The sequence below is a fragment of the Ovis aries genome, chromosome 2, assembly GCF_016772045.2.
Source record: "Ovis aries strain OAR_USU_Benz2616 breed Rambouillet chromosome 2, ARS-UI_Ramb_v3.0, whole genome shotgun sequence".
Taxonomy (NCBI): Eukaryota; Metazoa; Chordata; class Mammalia; order Artiodactyla; family Bovidae; genus Ovis; species Ovis aries.
In genome coordinates, this window is record NC_056055.1 from 241397606 (window position 1) to 241419263 (window position 21658).

The 21658-nt window shown below is 40.5% G+C and overlaps 2 protein-coding genes across 5 annotated transcripts in view; one reads left to right on the top strand and one right to left on the bottom strand.

Moving 5' to 3' along the window:
- The window catches only part of LOC101114847 (RH-like protein), a 41697-nt gene extending 38983 nt beyond the window's left edge, over positions 1 to 2714 (top strand). For 2 of the 3 annotated variants that reach the window (XM_060410656.1, XM_042244551.2), the window contains exon 9: positions 702 to 785. Coding sequence is in view for 1 of the 3 variants with exons in the window: in XM_012151837.5 (XP_012007227.1) it covers positions 702 to 728 (27 nt within the window). In the remaining 2 variants the exon portion in view is untranslated. Of the gene's footprint in view, positions 1 to 701 lie in introns of all 3 variants that reach the window. The other variant, XM_012151837.5, reaches the window with a different exon arrangement.
- Positions 2503 to 17844, bottom strand: TMEM50A (transmembrane protein 50A). 2 transcript variants are annotated; one of them, XM_004005109.5, is made up of 7 exons: positions 17814 to 17844; positions 15550 to 15654; positions 13769 to 13881; positions 12606 to 12673; positions 10360 to 10452; positions 7804 to 7864; positions 2503 to 3006 (listed from the first exon to the last, which is right to left on the bottom strand). In XM_004005109.5, exons 2-7 carry the CDS (start codon positions 15640 to 15642, stop codon positions 2961 to 2963), a joined length of 474 nt encoding a protein of 157 aa, XP_004005158.1. In that variant the 5' UTR covers positions 15643 to 15654; positions 17814 to 17844; the 3' UTR covers positions 2503 to 2960. The 2 variants fall into 2 exon arrangements, with proteins under 2 accessions (XP_004005158.1, XP_004005157.1); XM_004005108.5 differs by having other exon boundaries at positions 17701 to 17844.
- Positions 17845 to 21658: the final 3814 nt, after the last annotated feature.

The window sequence follows — 21658 nt, forward strand, 5'->3', positions numbered from 1 at the left end:
TGTTATGGTCAGCTACTAGAGAATGGCTACTTCCCCCATCATCTTCTGATTTTTTTTTTTTTAACAGCTGAGTAGAACCATTTTTCCAGCAGGATAATACTTACAGCTTGCATTTGAAATACAAGAATATGAACTTCCCAAGCTGATAAATCCAGGAATGATTTTTTTGTAAACTATCCAAAAAAGACATCTTAAACATTATAAAATGCCCTTATTATATGTCATAGAAGCAGACTACTAGAGGTTACAAAGGACATTCCTTCACTGACTGCCCAGACCATGCTCGGTGCTGCGTAGGGTGGGACACTCACCAACCCCAAGGATACCCATCTCATCCTTGGATGACAGAGGACACTATTGGGTTGGCCAATTAAGTTCATTCAGGTTTTTCCATAAGATGTTATGGAAAGAACTACTTTACATGGTGACGAGTCTCCTTCATTGGAGGTGTTCAAACAAAAGCCAGGTGACCATGAATGATCCATGTAAAGAGCTGAATGAAATGAGATTGACCCAAGAGGTCTTCCAACTCAGATTTTTTGAAAGAACTTTGTGATAAAGGTTATTTGTGATAAGACCTTTATGATTAAGTAACATTTTGGGCAACATAAGTTTCAAAAGGTCAAATCAGAATCAATATGTGTGCAATATTGAGTGTGTAAGGATTCATCTGTAATAAAAAGTTCACTTTCCTTTTACAGTTTCGACGTTTGGCTGTCGGATATTAAGGGAAAGCATCCAAGAGAAACAAGGCCTGTTTGAAAACAAGACAACTTTCCACCATTGCCCATTTGTGTGTGTATGTGTGTGTGTGTGTGTGTACAACCACTTATTATAGCAAAGTCTCCTTATGTACAATGAGACAGGTCAGAGATAGATTTGATACTAAAAAGACTAAAAACTTAATAATCTTATAATGATCTTAAATAATTATGTTTAGTTTCATGAAAGATGATGCTCTCAATACCATCTTGGGTACAGACACATGGTGGTGGTGGGTTAGTTGCTAAATCGTGTCTGACTCTCGCGATCGCATGGACTGTAGCCTGCCAGGCTCGTCTATCCATGGTTTTCTCCAGGCGACAGTACTGGAGTGAGTTGCCATTTCTTTCTCCAGAGGATCTTCCTGACCCAGGAATCGAACCCAGTTCTCCTGCATTGCAGGCAGTTTCTTTACTGATTGAACTATGAGGGAAGACATTAAGGTTTTGGTTCAATTTTATTGACAATTCCTAGATTCTTTCTTGTGCTTAATAAAGTATTAAGCTAACTCACCTGTATCAGCAGAGCAGCTGACATAAAACAGGGAAAACCTGGAGACTCAGATTTAATCCTTGCTGACATTATGCTTTTACTCCAGTGGTTTTACAAGGAGCTCTTATTCCTTGAGCACATCCTCAATTTAACTGTAGGGAAGACATCTGTGATCCAATGTGGAGACAGACTGCCTCAAGATTTAAAAACTAGTCCTATGACCCTGAAGATATCATTTAAATCGCCAGGGTCTGGGTTCCCTTATCTGTAAAAAGAGAAGGTAAACTTCAATCCCTAAGATCTCCTCCAATTCTCACACGCGTGGATCTAAAAAGCAGTGTTTTGATGGTGAGATGACAGTGATACAGTCATTTCCTTGAGTAGCTGATGACCAGGCAACATTCAAAACATACACAGTAGGGACTTCCCTGGCGGTCCAGTGGTTAAGACTCAGTGCTTCCAATGTAGGTGGGGGTGCAGGTTCGATCCCTGTTCAGAGAACTAAGATCCCACATGCCACACAGTGTAACCAAAAACTAAAAAACAGACAAAATAAAACATATACACTGGGAGAAAACTGTGGCTGACATAGAAAGGGTACCACAATCCAAACCATCTGAGAGGTATTTGGTGGTTAATGAACAGCTGCTGATCGTTGCAAGCTTTACTAATATGACAGAACATTTCAAGCTTTAGTTCCGAAGAACATGTACCCACATAGTTAGCTAGGTCGTCAAAGAAAAAAAAATTCCCATTTTGTCAAAGTGGGGAGCCTGGGGGATACAAGAATTCCAAAGAGGAACAGACTAAGAGTTCCCAGTAGCTGAACACTTGCCATTATAATTGACCTCAACCTCACTTGGTCTATTTTGAGCTTAGGGGTTCAGTAGAGATACAACGAAATGGAATTCAATTTATTATCAAACCAACAACAAGAGAGTCAGTCACCGGAGTAAAGAGCGAGTCCCCATCCACTTCCTCTTTCCTTCCATGGTGGCTGTGGAGTGATTGTCAGCGTCCCACCAGGCCCAGGGTCACGGCTGAGTCATTACCACTGCCCTTCCCCGCAATCAGTGGCACTGAAGGGACACGTCTGAGGAAACTGGTGGCTAGACTATGGGACTTCTCTCTTTCAACAGGGAGACCCTCAGTAACTATTTACACTGAAATATTTACAGAATTTTGGCCAAAACCATACATTAATAAACCTAACACAAAGGATAGTGAGAAAGAATTCTGACCACTGAATAGTTTTTAAAAACAAGAACATGTTTATATTTCATCTAATATTTGACACAGAACAGGCCACATTTAAATAAACACATTAAATCTTCAGAACATTTTAATTGAAGTTTTGGACCTTGGATATGACAAATACTCATATAAGATGCTCCCATGATTTCTTTTGTGATTTATTTTTATAAACATGATAAAATGTAATAAAAATTTCTCACGTGAAATACTTTTCTGCAACATTTTACAAGTTAATCAAATGTAATCAAATGTATATCACAATAGATTTTGCTGTGGTTGTTTAAAGAGAGAGTTCTCATGATTTTAGTATTATACAAATTTAAGTTGAGACTATACTCAGAAAGAAGTTTAGAAAATGGCATTACAAAAGACTGGGAGTGAGTAGTAAAAAAAAAAAAAACAAAAACACAAAACCCACACAGGGCTGCTGGGCAGTGACGAATCAGAAGCTTTCACTGCCATAAGTCTTCAGTGCGGCCAAACTTAAAAACGAGTCCTCTGTAAAAAGAACAAGAAATATCACATGACTGGCTGAGTTTGGGAAAAAAAGACGACGAGAGATTTAGAATTGTGGGGAACTAGCGACAAAGAATAACTGATAAGCTGTATGGAAAAAACCACGGGATGTATCAGAACAGAATCTGATCGTTCTATGGTAGTAAGCTCTGCCAATGTAATCAACTGTGCTGTTTACCACAAGCTACCCTGCAACCTGAACTTCTGTTGTCCCTCTTAAGAAGTTAAGTGTTTAGTGTTTAACCATTGTTTAAACAGTGTTTAGTGTGTAACCATTATATGTCTGATATCATCTAATTCCTTTAACAAGCCTTTTCTGAGTCAAGATGGCAGTGCGAGAAGCTAGGGTTATAAAGGCAAAGATGCAGTCCCGGCCTTCAAGTTGCTTATGCTCTTGATGACACAGCGTGGTAAGTAAAGGGGGTCAGGGGTGGGGAGAGGCATATATACCACATGTTAAGGGAGCAGAGAACGTATGGGGATTTTTTTTTTTTTTTAATATTTATTTCTTTGGCTGTGCCAGGTCTTAGTTGTGATGTGGGATCTGGGATCTGGTTCTCAGACCAGGGATTGAACCCAGCTCGAACTCTGCATTGCAAGCGCAGTCTTAGCCACTGGACCACCAGGAAGTCCTGTATGGGGATTTATTTTGCCTGAATGTGTCAGGAAAGGACTTACAGAGGTGGTGATATTAGAAGAACATGGAAGGATAGCAGGAGTTTAAATGGCAGGGTGGGAGAAGCAGGAGCTGGTGGGATGGTGAAGATGTTTTAGGGGAGGAAATGGCAGATCAAAAGGCAAAGAGGGGAAAAATAAAAAAGGCAAAGAGGAATAAAAGACCACGGGTCCTCAGGCAAAGCCCCAGAGGTGGACATGTCAGGAAATGCCCTCACAGAGCCTACACTCTAGGTTTTACTTTGGGAAGTGTCTATAGCTATTTTTTACGGCTTCAATTTAAGAGGGGAGATGCATAAGAACACACACACACACACGTTCGTTTGGGTTTTCCTGTATGGTCTTATGGAAAAACCTGAACAAAGTTTTTGGCTAATTCATATATACCTCGATATAAATACCTCTGGTGTAGTAGAGCAGGGGAGAGTCCAATATGGATAGAGTACAGTTTAAGAGACAGGAGAATAAGAAATGGCAGCGGCCAGGATTTAGCAAGCCAATTGACCAGAGGGGCAAACTGCCCACAAGGGCCTTTGGGAGCCTCAGATGAGTCAAGCGGGCGGGCACCAGTCTGTGATCTACTAAAGGCAGCTCGGGCCCAGGCAGTGCAGGAGCTGGGACTACGCAGAGACGCATCTCCGGGTAAAAGAAACAACTTTGGCTCCAGACGATTGTTGCTGAACCAGGGCCCAGGATCGGCAGATCCTCTAGTTTTTCAGGAATTCAGATTTTTAGGTAAAATACCTTCACTTTTAAATGTCAGCTCAATAAAACAAAACAATACTGTTTTGAATTTTGCTGGATGGCCCCTGGTGGCAATCTCTTCTATCAAAGTGTTAGTCACTCAGTGGTGTCAGGCTTGTTTGTGACACCATGGACTGCAGCCCATCAGGCTCCTTTGACCATGGAATTTCCCAGGCCAGAATACTGGAGTGGGCTGCCATTTCCTAGTGTTTTAGAAGGAACACTGATAGAGGAAAACTGGACCCAAGAGAGATACCAGTCAAGAGTGTGAAGTGCTCACGGAAGAATGAGAATGACCGAACCTAACGAAGGAAATGGACACAAAGAGAAGAGGGTTAAGACAATTCAGAAGGAAACTCATCAGGGCTTGGATGCTGGGGGGCTAAGGCAAGGGAGAAATGAAAAGTAGACACTACAATGGCTTCTGCTGGTTCTCATCTGTTTTCCAATTTCCAGTGTATACTCAAAGATATACACTCAATCAAAATGGTCAATTTTAAAACGTTTCGTAGGAAATTTCCTAGCGGTCCAGTGGTTAGGACTCTGCACCTCCAGTGCAGGGGGCCTGGGTTTGCTCCCTGGTTGGGGAACTAATATCCTGTGAGCCGCTCAGCACAGCCAAAACAAAATAGGTTTCACAGGCCTTTATAAAGGTAAGCACTTGAGTGTTTTTTGATGGGGGAAAAAAAAAAAAAGCAACCAGGAAGTCATCTATACCCTCTCATGGAATTCTCCTTTATAAAGGATTTCATAAACCTCCAAAAAGTGATTGATCTGTGTTCTTCCAGGTAATTTCAAAACTACTGCTACAAAAAAAGAAAAACCAGAGTTGGGTATGAGGGGCCCCTACTCCACAGAGAACTTAAAAGAGGCATGGCTTAACTTTAAACCCTAGCCACCAGATGCAATCTGCAACCTTAAGAGTTTCTTAGGCAAGAGTCAGTCCCTTTTGCGTTGTCAGATGGTTACCTTTGGTACTGATTTCTGTTTCTGATTTTTGAAACAACAGTTTCTAAGTTTGTTGCTAAGAACTGTTCTGTTATAATTCAAAAATGGTAGGCAATCTGCTACAACTATTCTGACAATGGTGTCTATTAGTTGGATTTAACTTCTATTTGCTTACAGTATTTTCACAAAACCAAATTAGTTTTGGATTTAATGAGTAAAATAGCAATACATGAGAAATTAACCAAACTTGCTGCATAGAAAAATAATGTTTTATAACTAACTTGAGACAAGCCAGCAACTGGTTTTTAAGGTTTTGTGAAATGTGATAACTATTGTATGAACTTACGTGTTTCTTCCCTCATTGGAAAAGATAAAAATTTCCCACAAATCTCTCAATCCTCTGGCTCCTCCTCCCTGCTCTGACAGAGGAACTTCTCTGCCAGAAATAGCATCTCAAGGTGGAACTTACTTTATCCTCCACCTCTGCTCGAGTAAATAATGATTATAACACAGAAGGCTGCTGTTTGCCCTTCCCTGGCTGGTTCTTGGTAAGTCCCCTCCCCACCACTCCATCCTGAAGCTTTTCTGACCCCTGCCTCTGACCCTGTTATGCTGCTTTCCATTGGCTGAAGCTGTGGGACACTGAATTCCCATTAGCACCTCTAACCCTGTGGAGATTCTGGAGTACTGAGCTCGGATGCCTGGTCCTTCTTTAAAGATGCTCAAGCCTCAGTGTTATAGCTTGAAAGGAAAAGAAATTCTAAACATCAAAACTGTCCCTCTAATAAACACATGCTATATAATACATCACCCTACAAAGTAACAAATCTACCCATATTTACCAAATTTACATAACTTGGGGAGTGAGGTTGGTTCACTTCCTATTTTTCAAGTAGAGTGTTACATTCGTTAAAAAAAAAGAGACGGGAGGCCAGGAAGGAAACAGAACTAATATTAAGTAACTGGTTGAAAACTCAACAAAGGAGAAAATGTTAATTAAACTCATTCGAAATTCCACCCTCCTGGAGCCTGAACTTCAGAGTCAGATAGGCTGAATTTTAGCCACACGGTCTGAACATGATCTCTGTGCCTATTTCTCACATATAAAATGATGGTAACAATGGAGCCACCTTCAGAGTTTGGGGAATCAACTGGCAGCATACATGTAACACACTAAGAATGGTGCCTTGCACATAAAAATTGCTCAAGAAACTTTGGGCATTATTATTTTCTGCACAAAAATCAATGGCTTAACATTAGAATTTAAAAAAAAAAAAACAACAAAACTCTTCCGTTTTCTCCACTAGCTTCAAGATGCAAGGTGTGACCCAAAGAGGCTGTATATCTTGCCACATGTAAATTCACATTTTTCTTATTTCTAAACTGATTTTATAACTGATTGCAAAAATGCATTGTGGTGGAATGGAAAAAGTGTGAATACCAACTGCTGGCTATTGTTAAAGGGTAACTATTAGCATTCCATGAGTGGTTCAAGTAGACAGGGGTTATCTATCTCCTTTCAGGAGGTGGGTGGGAAGGGACAAGGAAGGGAAGGGACAGTCCTAGAACAGACTGTCCTAGAATATACAGCAGTTTTGTTTTTTTAAAAAAACCTTTTCTGGATTAAGGACATTTTTGAAAATTTGATGAAAGCCATAGGCTCTCTTCCCAGAAATAAACAGAAAAACCAATGTCTTGCATGCAGACATGTCTGGTGGTTCTCAATCTTTAGAAGCCTACCCATGGAATGGGAATTAAGGACTCCCGATACATAGGATAAAGAGAAGTTTCTGTTGTTTTCTGGGGAGGTGGGGTGAAGAGGGAGGCTAGGGAAAGGAGAAAGGGCATGCCCTATACGTCCAGAAAAGAATGAACATTAGAAAAGATTAGTGATGGAAAGTATTAAGGTTTTTAGGGTCTAAGTAATCTTTTAATTTGTCACTACATCAGAAGGATAAAAAAGGTCAAGGCTTTACACCTCAAATATCACATACAAATTCAAGTGACACCAAGGACAGAAAGAACCATAAAATGCATCCAGAAACAAAACTTTAAGGAGAAATGGTTTTAAGCAGGCTTTCATTAAAAGCAACTGTTAGAGATATAAATTTTAAATGAACAGCGTCAGTGCTAGGTAACTAAATCTATATGAATCACAATTCTTCATTAAAGGGGAGGTGGTGGCATTAAAAAAAAAAAATCAATGTATATTTCCAAGGTTGGCAGTAAACCAACCCACATATTAAAAATATCTGTCTCAGTCTCATTCTTCATATTTTATGACAATAACATGGGGGATAGGCATTAGACAGGGGGAGATTAAGCAACTAAATACGGTAAATGACATAAAATTAAGTATTATTTTAAAAAAAGAAAAAAATATATAGGATGAAGAATGCAAAACAAACTTACCCAAAAAAGATGAAGGCATTTTGGAAAAATACAGCAATCCCAGGGTATACTATGGCTTTTTCTATAAAAGTAATTGTAACAGTTAGAGGTGCATGATCTCAAAACATTCAGTTTCTGCTAAACTGCTGAATATCAGTTTTCCTGCCTAACATAATCGATTTTTCTGGCAACTATGATTGGTGTGGTTATTAAATGACACAGTACATACGAGTGTAGTTCTGGTTTAAAAAACGGTAGCTTCCTTCATTTGTTTAATAAATACCGAGTGCATACTGTGTACTAGTGCTGCTGAATGTGCTGAGGATAATGCAGTAAATAAAACAGGCAAAATGTTTGCTTTCGTGGCGCTAAACACTGTTGAGAATAAATAAAAAGTCAAGCAGGAAAGATACTGGAAGTGTACTGAATGAGAATATACAGGTGGCCAGAAAGACCTCATGGGAAGGTGTAAGGACGTGAAGAAAGTGAGGGCAGGAGCCGTGCAGAAGCAGCAGAACAGCAAGCGCAAAACCCCCGGGGTGGGAGCGCGCCGAGTGCATTAGAGGAGCAGCCGCATGGGCCAAAGAGGGAAGCAGGAGACGTCAAGAAGGACGCGGCGCAGGGTGGGGGCGCGGTGCAGATCCTGCCCAGCTTCACAGTCGTGCTGAGGACTCTGATTTTCAATGTGGGTGAGAGGACAATCACTGAAAGGTTCTGAGCAACAAAGTGACTTGAGCTGACACCCTTCAGCAGATCTTCTGGCTGCAGTGCGGACAGCAGACTGGGGTTGGGGGCTGAGGCGGGCGAGGGAGGGTAGGGGACGAAAACAAGCTATTTTAGGAAAGCAGGCCGTAGACTATCATGGATGGAACCAGGGCGGGAGCAACACAAGAGATAGAAGGTGGTCATATTCAGGATGTACTTGAATAGCAGAATCAACAGAATTTGTGGATGGATTAGGCTGTGGGATGTAAGACAAAGAGATGTCATCTTTGACGGGCCTTAACCACCTGTGTTTTGGGCCTAAACACCTGGATGAAGAAAGTAGCCACTAAGATAGGAAAGACAGCCAAAGGACCATTTGGTCCCGATTTTATCCTGGACTGAAGTTGAAATTCTCCTAAGTTTTTACTATTGGAGCTGTCAGTGATCACTCACTGACAAACCGAGGAGTGATAAATAGCAACTTTTCCTCCTAAGAGTTTTAAATTAATCTGACTACCACAATAGCTGGTTTGGATAGGCCCTCCGTACTAGAAAGCCACATTAAATAACCATTACCACTAGAATGACTCATAAAGATTCCATATAAAGGCACTTCATAAAATTACAGATTTGCTGCTAATAATTCTCAAAGCATAACTTGGCTTCAGAAGCCTTTAGGAAAATAACTTCAAAGTCTATGAGATGAACACATTTCTACAAGAAGGGGCTCTGTATTAATAGTTGTTATCTAGGAAAGAAGAACTATCAGTAATTTTACTTTCCTCTTTGAGCTCTTTTATATTCTCAGTTTTCTACAATGAATAACAATTATGCAATTCACATGATAAAAAAGCAACATTTTTGTTTTTAAAATATGATGATGATAAATTTTGTAGCAGCAAGGGAATTTCGTATGATAGGCATAAGGCCAGGTTCAAAACTATATTTATACTATGATTACAACTATTTGAGAAACAAAAGAAACCAAAGAAAATATACCAAAATATTTAAGAGCAGTAAGATTATTAGTTTTTCTTTTCTTTCTTTTCTATGTTTTTAGCAACATGGTTTTATAATAAATTACATAAATAAAAGAACTATAAATATTTAAAACTGCCTATCATTCCTACCTGCAAGATTTAAACAATTTGAATTAAAAAAAAATCAGGAAACCAATCATTTTAATCCAAGAAATTACATTTTATCCAACAAAGTGAAGGGTTAAAATATGAGCTAGATTAGATTTCTGCTGGTCGGGTTTGGCAAATCATTAATATTTTATTTTTTACTATGATAAGCATAGTCGATTTTACCTAGAACACTGAATGAATTTCATATTTTTCTGGGGTCCCTCAAGGCAAAAATTCAATCAGGGACCTAAGAGTAGGTCTCCTCTTAGCTTGTCTCAAACTGGTCTTATATAGCAGATATGCATTAAGTGTTAATTCGCTTTTTTATCTAAAAGAAGATGATGATATATTAGCAAGGAGGCTGAGCTCAATAAATTTCAATTCTAGGATGTTAAAGCTTTGCCTGCATATTTTTCAGCAAGTCAAGACTTGCCAAATAGCTGGACAAGGTATGTGTTCTGCTTTTGAGGTTTCTGGAAGCCAAACAGAAACAAGGTATGGAGCTCTGCCCCATTCCTTCCAGGCTCTAGATGAGAAGAAAAAATACAGGAGAAAGGAATACTGAAAACACAGCAAACAAACAAATACAAATATAGATTAGGGAGGGGGGTTCCTGGGCACAAATGCATTGTTAGTAGTTGGCTGAACTATACAAAGAGAACTTTATTCTAAGAAAAAAACAACTTTAATGCAAAATTTCAAAATTCCATTGAAGTAAAAGGTAAACCGCGTTTTCTCTTACCTTTAGCAACATACCCTCCAAAAAGAATCCACATCGATGCAATCAGAGAGCCAAAGGCCAACATGAAACCAATGAACAGCCAAATGCGAGCCCCTTAAGAGAAATAATATTTTACCAGAATTGTTTCTTATATGGCAGCACTCAGTTCAATCAGCTTTTCAAAAGAGGTCAAAAACCCAGAGAGAAAAACATGTGCAGCTGCCATTAGAGTCTAAAGCAAAGAACAGTGGGAACTGCGCTAAGGGCAGTCAGTGCGGACGCTGGCCGTTTCCCTGTCGACTTCTGTCTTTACATTTTAAGTGCCTAGATTGCATTAAAATTACGTTAACAGGGAAAGACAATCAACTTACAAATCACATTTATATAATATTTATGAAGATTTACTATAAAATAAACAGAGTAATAGCATCCGGTCCCATCACTTCATGGCAAATAGATGAGGAAACAATGGAAACAGTGACAGACCTTATATCCTGGGCTCCAAAATCACTGCAGATGGTGACTGCAGCCCATGAAATAAAAAGACACTTGCTCCTTGGAAGAAAAGCTATGACCAACCTAGACAGTATATTAAAAAGCAGAGCCATTGCTTTACCCACAAAGGTCCATCTAGTAAAAGCTATGGTTTTTCCAGTAGTCATGCATGGATGTGAGAGTTGGACTATAAAGAAAGCTGAGCACCAAAGAACTGATACTTTTGAACTGTGGTGTTGTAGAAGACTTATGAGAGTTCCTTGGACTGCAAGGAGCTCAAACCAGTTAATCCTAAAGGAAATCAGTCATAAATATTCATTGGAAGGACTGATACTGAAGCTGAAACTCCAATACTTTGGCCATCTGATGCGAAGAACTGAGTCACTGGAAAAGACCCTGATTCTGGGAAAGATTAAAGGCGGGAGAAGGGGATGACAGAGGATGAGATGGTTGGATGGCATCACCAACTCAATGGACATGAGTTTGAGTAAGCTCTGGGAGTTGGTGATGGACAGGGAAGCCTGGTGTGCTGCAGTCCATGCGGTCGCAAAGAGTCAGACACAACTGAGCAACTGAACTGATTGAAACAGAGTCATTAGTTCACCTAAAGTGAATTCTGAGATGAGTGTATTTAATTAGAACAAATGCATTTTAATAAAAACCCTGCCTTGTTCAATAAAGCACTGCAAATAATGTTATATGTAAATTTTTGATTTCATACCCAAGATATAAAACAATAGTTCTGAAATAATAAGCTCTTATTTATAGATGTGATATGATACACAAATACAACCAGCTCTGGACCCCCAGAGCTGTGCTAACATTTATCTCTTCATTTAGATTTTACAAGGTCACAGTCTATCAGTATATCTGTATTGCTTCTACTTAAGTTCATCTATTGGTAACAGAGAGTGAACCAGAGGGAGTCTGAAAACATAGACCAGAATTGACCACTGCAGTTCTTTTTATTTCATTAGGGCGGGGGGAAAAAAAGTCACCTGAAACTTGCCTATATTCAGGTTTATTTTTTGTATGGATATAAGTTTACCATTTAAAGTGCTCAATAAGTATCTGTCTCCTCAAATTTTTGACTACATTGGACCCTACAGGAAGCTGTGCTACAAACATCCTGTACTCTGCCTACCTTGGGCACATGGCCATGGGGTCCAGGGGACATGAATTCCTTAGGGGAGAAAGGCAGGCCTAGGTAAATCTAAGCACTACAACTCTATTATCCTATTCAGTTTTGCAAGATTAAAAGAGTTCTGGAGACTGGCTGCACAATAAACATGAATGTACCTACTACTGAACTGTACACTTGAAAATAGTTATGATAGTAAATTTTATGTTGTGTATTGTGAAACATGCCAAAAACTATGAATCTAAGCTGTATCAAAATGCTAATTCAATCAAGTAAGGTTGGCAAAAAAGGGAAGAAAATAATTTATACAGTAAAGCTTCAAGTACTAGAAAGTCTGTTTTGCACTTGGCATAATGCACTTTATTATATACTGTTTTTTACTATACACTGTATACATTTATATCTATACAGTACTATTACTGCACAGGGTTATATACTCAAAACTCTGTATTCTGAACTATTTGGCAACCACTGACCAAATGCGACTTTTACCTTAGGCCTTGGAACCTACAACCTCTCCTTAGACACATCTCCATCCTATCCCTGATCTGAAGAAGTCAGACAAGTGGCCCTTACATGTATATTTCTTATTTTAAGAGTGTACAGTAAGATGTTGTTTGCATCTATTTACCTGTTTGACCCAGGCAACCTTCACTGTAACTGTCACCTCGGACTTGTCCATTTGATACTGCATTAATCCTGTGAGAACAAAATAAAACCAACAAATCAGGGTCTCTGACTCTAAGAGGAAATTATCCACGACATCAAACTGCCAGGTACAATAAGCTGTTGTTGCTGAGTCGCTAAGTCAGGTCCAATTCTTTGCCACCCCAATGGACTGCAGCATGCCAGGCTTCCCTGTGCTTCACTATCTCCTGGAGTTTGCTCAAATTCATGTCCATTGAGTTGGTGATGCTATCTAACCATAGAGTTCTGCAAATTTAAGTCTTCAGGAGTCTTGATACAACAACAGGCAAGGCCCCTCAATCAGTATCCTGTAATGTACTGGATATAGTCCCCAGACCAGCAGAATCAGCATCACCTGGACATGCTTTAAAATGAGAATTCCCTGGTTCTACCCCAAGTTTATTGAAGCAGAAATTCTGGGTGTAGGGCCCAGCAATCTGAGTTTGAACAAATCCTTTAGATGATTCTGATTCTTGTCAAAACTTGAGAATGAAATTCTTAGAATTATATATTGCTAAGATTGGAATGATCTTTAGCTTGGTTCTATCCAGTTTTCTGTTTGTACACATCAGACATACTCAGCACGAAGAGACGCAAGCAGTAAAATCTTGCTCTGTCAATCCCTGACACATGTTCCAAACATAAAAAGTCTTTCACTGAGCTTTACAGAATACCACTCTAAATTGAGACAGCCTTGCTTTCTCTAGAAGTCTGCTCTGGGGACTTCCCTGCCATTTCAGTGGCTAAGCCCCTATACTCCCAATGTGTCTGGGGGCTGGTGGGGGGGGGGTGTGTGTGTGTGGCAGGTTGGGGGTGGGGCCTGGGTTCAATCCCTGGTCAGGGAACTAGATCCCACATGCTGCAACTAGAGTTCCCATGCTGCAACTAAAGAGCCAGCTCAGCCAAATAAACAAATAAACAAAGAAGAACAGAAGAAAGAGGACCGCTGTTTTTCTTCCTGAGTCCTTTTCGGTGATCTGACATTTCAACCGCAACCCATATGTTAATTTGGTAATATTTAAAAATCTTAACTCTACTCAACTATATGTAAAACATATTTCTCTTGTGACAATCTGTGCAAGCCGCGTCACTAGCGATGACACTTACATTAAGAAGGCTACGGTTGCTATAACACCACACGCGTGGTAGGAATGGTTGAATTCGTCCATGTGGGGATAAATGACAGCTGCATCTATGATAATCCACCAGCCTGTAAAAAACTAAGAGAAACCACAGGAGCAGAAATGACAGTCATTTCATCTCTTACTGGCTAAAAAGCAAAGAATCTAAGTGAAGAGATCCCTTCTAATAAAGTCCAAAATTTTCTTAAATGTTCCAGCAGTTTCTTGCATATAATTAGCACTTGGCCTAGTATCTGATGAAAGACTAGATACCCTAAAGTCCCACAGTTATTATTTATTAACACAAACTTCTTTTCTAAGATGATTACAATCATTCTTTTATACTGTCATTTAAAAAGCCTGTGATCTAATTTTTGTGAACTAGAAGTAAATTATATTTCATGGCAGGAGAAAGGAAAAAAGTTATGTAGACTTGAACTGACAAGAGGAGTGGCCTGTTGCTGATGATAAAAGCCTCCAGAAAGATATTATTGAAAATGAAAAAACAGTACTCAAAATAATATGGGGAATAATTATTATTGATAGAATTCTAGCTAGTCTCTTACTGCTGTGAAATAAACAATGTGCTGTGCAGCACTGCTTCCTCTTTTGATGAACTATAGTGCAGTCTACAGATGCTTTCAGGGGTGATGCTAAATTCAATTAAAACACAAAATTATACTTATCTTAATTGAATTTGGCCCTGGAAATTATCAAGGGCAAACATAAAATGAAAAAAGACATTAAAACTGCATAAATATTTTTTATCACTTGAACAGACACTTACAAAAAGATAGTACCCATTTCTGACATGTAGTTTAGCAGATTTGGAAAGTAAATCCCCTTCTCTATCCCCACTTCCACCTTGACCTAGTTAGCTCTGGGAACTGCCATCTTTAGGCAATTATTTATAAATAACTATTTTAGGTTAATCAAATTATTTTTCCAGGTTACAGACAGATCTATACTCTAGTAATGACATTTTTACTGGGTAGCACAAGTATTCTTTTGCCTTTTTTTTTTTTAACCCTTTGAGCCCAACATACTCAAGATATTTTCCTCAGAGACTAAAATTCAAAGCTTTTTTTTAAATATAAGAGCAGAATTTCTATAGTAGTTTTATATTTTGACATTACTCTGGAAAAATTTAGGACAATTATTTTTCATAGATTGTAACTTTCAAGAGGCTAGGCAAAGAGACGTATTTAAACTTAGATTTTTGTTTGTTTACTTAAAATTCACTCTTTAGAGTATATGTCAACATTAAAGCACAAAAAAATATCACATGCCTTGAAGGATTTGTATTATAAATAAGAATTTTACTCTATAAATTACTTCTAAACAATATATTTTAATGAGCTCTTTATTTATCTAATGAGACTGAAAAGTTAAGTTATGGAGAAATGCAGTCATATCTTTTGAATGGTTTTGACCTGATTGTTTCTTGAACACTTTTTGGTAACTTCATGCATTCATTAAGAGGAGGCATAATCCACGTTGTGAATAAATACATAAAATATACTCTCTCACTATACTACTCTTTATGCAGTAAAAGAAAAATAATATCAAATTTCAAGCCACAATGTCAACTCTTTAAATGGAATACCTAAATCCTCTCATAAATAAAAACATCAACATTTATTTTTAAAAATTCAGTGGTCAAAGATAAAATACATAGTACATACTTAAAGAAATCACACAGAATTCAAAATACATAAAAACAAACACATCAAATTAAGGAAGGCCCCAATGATCAAGGACACTTACTAGAACACCAGCAGCAATGGAAGCAATAGTATTGCGCTTTTCCCCCCAATCAATGCACTCTGAGCACCTCAAGCCTTCCAGAAATCCAGACATTTTTTCAGGTCACTTAAACAAACAAACAAACAAACCTTAATATAGTACTTCTAGTGAATTGCTTCAAATCTGACTTATGTTTCTAGAAAATAACAGTTTAGGAATAATTTAATAAAAATGAAGTTACAAATACTTTATTTGCTACATATACTTCAGAATATTTGGGATTCAGCTTTTGATGAATTTCCCCAAAACTCTGGGAAACAAAGTGTGGACTCATTTAGTTGTGTTTTTGTTTTTTTTTTAATTTAAAAAGATGATTTTAAGCAAAAGTGGGTATCCAAATATGGAAAAAAATTTATAATGATTATTAACTTTAATTCCAAACTAAGTTATTATGTGCTTTAGATATTTAGAGTCCAGGAGCACTAGCACAGTGAAGAGACAAATGATAAAGTTTTGGTTCTGAGTTAAAGTATGGACTCAGATGAAAAATATTTCTCTCAGCAATTTACACATTTTATCTATAACATGTTTCTTCATTATTTTTTTCCAAGCCTGTCTTTTGGCTTCATTTCTATGTAAAAGTGAAAGTGAAAGTCGCTCAGTCGTGTCCGACTCTTCGAAACCCCATGGACTGTATCATGGAATTCTCCAGGCCAGAATCCTGGAGTAGGTAGTCTTTTCCTTCCCGAGGGGATCTTCCCAACCCAGGGATCAAACCCAAGTCTCCCGCATTGCAGGCACAATCCTTACCAGCTGAATCATAAGGGAAGCCCTCTATGTAAAGAACAGCCATTTCATTTTAATAATCTCTACCTCTGATTCTAACGTTTTCCAGCCAAAAGAAAGCACAAAATTGAAGTCAGTATTAATTCAGACCATTAAAAAAGGAAAAAGGGAATAACGGAAGGACAGGAAAGGAAGGAGGGGCTTCCACTATGGATCAGAGGGTAAAGAATCCGCCTGCAATGCGGGAGACCACAGGACACACGGGTTGGAGCCCTGGGTCGGGAAGATCCCCTGGAGGAGCAGGGCATGGCAACCCACTCCAGTATTCTTGCCTGGAGAATCCCATGGACAGAGGAGCCTGGTGGGATACAGTCCAAAAGGTCGCAGAGTCAGACACGACTGAGCGACTAAGCACGCGCGCGCGCGAGCACACACACACACACACACACACACACGAAAGGAAGAATGAAACCAAAGAAAGAAAAACGAATCCACTGCTAAATTACCACGGATAAATTACCATAGACGATTACACAAAACATTCCTTTGAGCTGGGCTATACAGACCTGGTGTGAGGCACATCCATATTATCTGTCTCAGAATATGAAAAAGCCTGCCTTAAGTGTAAATTGTTAATAATCAAGCAAACATCCCAATTCCTACAGTGAATCTTAATCTCTATGAAGCTACTCTGTAGTTGGCAACCGGGGTTGTTACAAAAGTAACGAATTCAGTTGGAAACTCCCTTTTAAGAATTAAATTTAAAGCTGTGTTAATAGGCCATGAGGACAAGTCTAATTTTGAAAATTAACTTTAAAAAAAATTCTTCCCTGGGAGGAACAGCAATCCAGTATCTTTTGCTTTCATCTACCCCGATGACTCCACCCCGAATTCTCCGTTTTTTCTTGGTTTACGACCCGCACACTCAACCCCAAACTCCGCCCCTCCAGATTCCGGGGATGTGAGGTGTAGAGGGTGGCCCGCGACCGGGAAGACGTGGGAACTAGATCTAGCTCTTCGAGCTCGGCCATGTCCCTCGCCGAGGGGACCAGCCGGCTTAACCTCCTTCCCGAGTGCCAGCTTCCCCAGATCAAAAGTAGCGGAGGCGGCGGGGAGGAGCTTGGTGATTTTCGATTTTCAGGGATCCTGCGACGTCCAGGGGAGGGCACTGTCCGGAGCGCGGAGGCGGTCGCCCTCTCCCGCCCCCGGCCGAGCACAGGTCAACAGTAAGTGGGCAGGAAAGAAGGGTCCAGCAAGGCGCTGACTTGAGCCTGCAGCTTCTCCAAGAGGATGGACGCAACGACCCAGGCAGTATCAGCCGGGCAGACGGTTCCGGCCTCAATCGGCCGGCCCCTCCCCTTCCCCCGACTCCGGCCTCGTACTTACAGTTTTAAGTCCAGCCTGGCCGGTGCAGTAAATCCGGAGCCCGGTGTCGCGCCGGGGCCGGGCCTACTACTACCTACCCCTCCAAGTTCCAGCCAAGAAAACACAACACCTACCGGCCGCCGGATACCCGGATGGAGCAGCCCCACCCCCGGGGCTCGGTCGCGCATGCGGAGACGGGGCAGAGAAAGCGGGGCGTGGGTAAAGAGGACCGGCTGGAGGAGGGCCGGAGAGAGCCACGCCCACCGCGCGGAGTCTCTGCTCACGCCCCCACGGGCTGTCAGTTCAGTCGCTCGGTCGCGTCCAACTGTTTGCAACCCCACGGAGTGCAGCACGCCAGGCCTCCCTGTCCATCACAAACTCGCCGAGCTTACTGAAACTCATGTCCATTGAGTCGGCGATGCCATCCAATCATCTCATCCTCTGTCGTCCCCTTCTCCTCCTGCCCTCAATCTTTCCCAGCATCAGGGTCTTTTCAAATGAATCAGTTCTTCACATCAGGTGGCCAAAGGATTGGAGCTTCAGCATCAGTCCTTCCAATGAATATTCAGGACTGATTTCCTTTAGGATTGGCTGGTTTGATCCCCTTGCAGTCCAAGGGACTCTCAAGAGTCTTCTCCAACACCACAGTTGGAAAGCATCAATTCTTGGAAAGTCAGCTTTCTTTATAGTCCAACTCTCACATCCATACATGATTACTGGAAAAACCATAGCTTTGACTATACAGGCATTTGCCAGCAAAGTAATGTCTCTGCTTTTTAACATGCTGTCTAGGTTTGTCTTCCAAGGAGCAAGCATTTTAAAATTTCATGGCTGTGGTCACCTTCTGCAGTGATTTTAGAGCCCAAGGAAATAAAGTCTTTTACTGTTTCCATTGTTTCCACATCTATTTGCCATGAAGTGATGGGACTGGATCCCATGATCCTCATTTTTGGTAGCCGTTCCCTTCTCCAGGAGATTTCCCCAACCCAGGGATTGAACCCTGGTCTCCCACATTCCAAGTGGATTCTACTGGCTGAGCCACCAAGGAAGTCCAAGAATACTGAAGTGGGTAGCCTATCCCTTCTCCAGTGGATCTTCCCGACCAAGGAATCGAACCAGGGTCTCCTGCATTGCAGGTGGATTCTTTACCTGCTGAGCTAGTTTGTTAACATGATACTAAGTCCAGGAAATGCTCAAAATTGGCTTTAAGAAATATATTGAAAAGACCCTGCTTTGCAGAAAGTTTTCACTTTCATCTCAAGTTCGAAGGATTCGTTAACAAAATAAGCCTCTCTTTCTATACAAATAGATCATATTAATACTTATTAGAGAATTATCTAGCTTACTTTCAATATACTAACATTGAAAGAAAAGAGAACTAATAGAGGATACATCACTAAATAGGATTTTGACCAACTTACAGAGTTAAACAGTGCTGGGAAGTCCCGTAACAGCACATCTGGAATTCCAATTGGGAAAAGGTACTAGGAAGCACTCCTTGGGGTGAGAGAGTTTTGGAGTTCTCACTTATAACCCCAGGACATAAACTGATATCATCATCAATTTGTAAGCAAATTGCAGCTCTGGTTTCTTGTTAATGCTGTTTGTTTTGTCATGTGAAACTTGGAATGTTGCTAAGCCTGGAGCTTGGTTTACCAGACCCCCTCCAGGGGCTCAACAATCTCAAGATTCATCCCCTGTCTTATCTATGGTGCTACGAGGCTTGCACCCACCTCAGGCAGTCCAGGAAGGTTAACAAACAAGATCAGAGGCCTGCTCTGCTTTGTCTCTGAAGTCTAAACAAGATTATCTATTTCAGTTCAATCCCTGGGTTGGGAAGATCCCCTGGAGGAGGGCATGGCAACCTCCTCTAATATTCTTGCCTGGAGAATCCCTTGGACAGAGGAGCCTGGAGGGCTACAGTCCATAGGGTTGCAAAGAGTCAGACAGGACTGAAGTGACTCAGCACGCACAGTCTCAAAGATCTGAGGACTAGTTTTGCCTTGCGTGCCCATTTTGTTAATAGGCTTCATCCAGAGACCATGGTTTGTTACGGGAACATAAATTAGAATCGGAAGTCACTTCCCTCCCAGAGCTTCAACATTTTGCTGAACATTTTGAAAGAACAGTAGAACAGAAAAAGGCTATCAGGCAAATAAATTCGAGGTAACAATCCTGACCCAACTTCACGTAGTACATTCCTACTCCATGTTTTGACCCTATTGGTAGAGATACTTGTAATCATAAGGGACATTGGTAGATTGGCCCACTTTTAACAATCCAGTTGCCCTATAAGAGAGCCCACAACTCCCAGATTCTTGTGATGACTGTCAACAATGATAAGGCTCCAAGAAGTTGCCCAGTAAGATACTTCCAATAATTCCTTTAACTTAAGAATGAAAATTAAAGTAAACTTAAATAGAGAATTTCTACCATATTGATAGATACCAGAGCAGCTCTATTTACTTATTTCTTTTCTTTCTTTTTTTTTTTTTTGGCTGTTCCACATGACTGGTGGGATCTCAGTTCCCCATGAGGGACTGAACCCAGGCCATGGCAGTGAAAGCCTCGAATTCTAACCACTAGGCCCCCAGGGAGCCCCTTCCCACCCCCGACTCCCTAACCCTATTTACTTTAAAAACTTTAAAACTGTCATGGCGGCTTCCCTTATGGCTCAGCAGTAAAGAATCTACCTGCCTATGCAGAAGACACAGGTTAGACCTCTGGTCCGGGAGGACGATTCCACATGCCACAGCGCAGCTAAGCCCATGCGCCACAGCTATTAAGCCTGTGCTCTGGAGCCCGGGAACCATAACTACTGAAGCCTGCACCGCAGTGAGAAGCCCACAGACTGCAACTACAGAGTAGCCCCCACTTGCCACAGCTAGAGATACGCCCGTGCAGCAGTGACGACCCAGCGCAGCTGATACATAAATAAAAATTTAAAAATATTAAAAAGAAATAAAGCCACATGATACATGAAGAACTGCCTCGAAGTAATGTCAAGTTCAAAGAATTCCTTTTTTGAAACCCATAACTGTTGGCTCTTTCTCTGAAAATGATGTTTTACTAATATATGATACTACCCCTGTGAATTTCCTAGATACAGCTATTTATGATTTACAATAGTCAAGATGTGGGAGCAACCTAAATGTCCATCAACAGTTGAATGGATAAGAAGTTTAGTATGTGTACACACAGCATATAAAACGGACTCACCCCAATGGAATATTGAAGTGAAGTGAAGTGAAGTCACTCAGTCGTGTATGACTCTTTGCGATCCTATGGAGCCTACCAGGCTCCTCCCTCCATGGGATTCTCCAGGCAAGAGTACTGGAGTGGGTTGCCATTTCCTTCTCCAGGGGATCTTCCTGACCCAGGGATCGAACCCAGGTCTCTCACATTCCAAGCAGACGCTTTAACCTCTAAGCCACCAGGAAAGCCCCCAATGGAATATTACTCATCTGTAAAAAAGAATGAAGTCATGCCATTTGCAGCAACATGGATGGACCTAGAGAGTATCATACGGAGTGAAATAAGTCAAATAAAGACAAATATCATATGATATCACTTATATATGGAACCTTAAAAAATGATACAAATGATCTTATTTACAAAACAGAAATGGGCTTTCCTGATAGCTCAGTTGAAGAATCCACCTGCAATGCAGTAGATCCCAGTTCAGGCCACCCACTCCAGAATTCTGGCCTGGAGAATTCCATGGACAGTCCTTGGGGTTGCAAAGAATCGGACACCACTGAGTGACTTTTTCTTTCATTTTTGCTTTTACAAAACAGATATAAGCTCACAGAAAACAAATTTACAGTTAGCAAAAGGGAAAGGAAGAGAGAAGGAATAATTCAGGAGTTTGGGATTAAGAGATACAAACTACTATATACAAATAGATAAACAATAGGACCTACTATGACACAGGGAACTACATTCAATATGTTGTAATAACCTATAATGGAAAAGACTC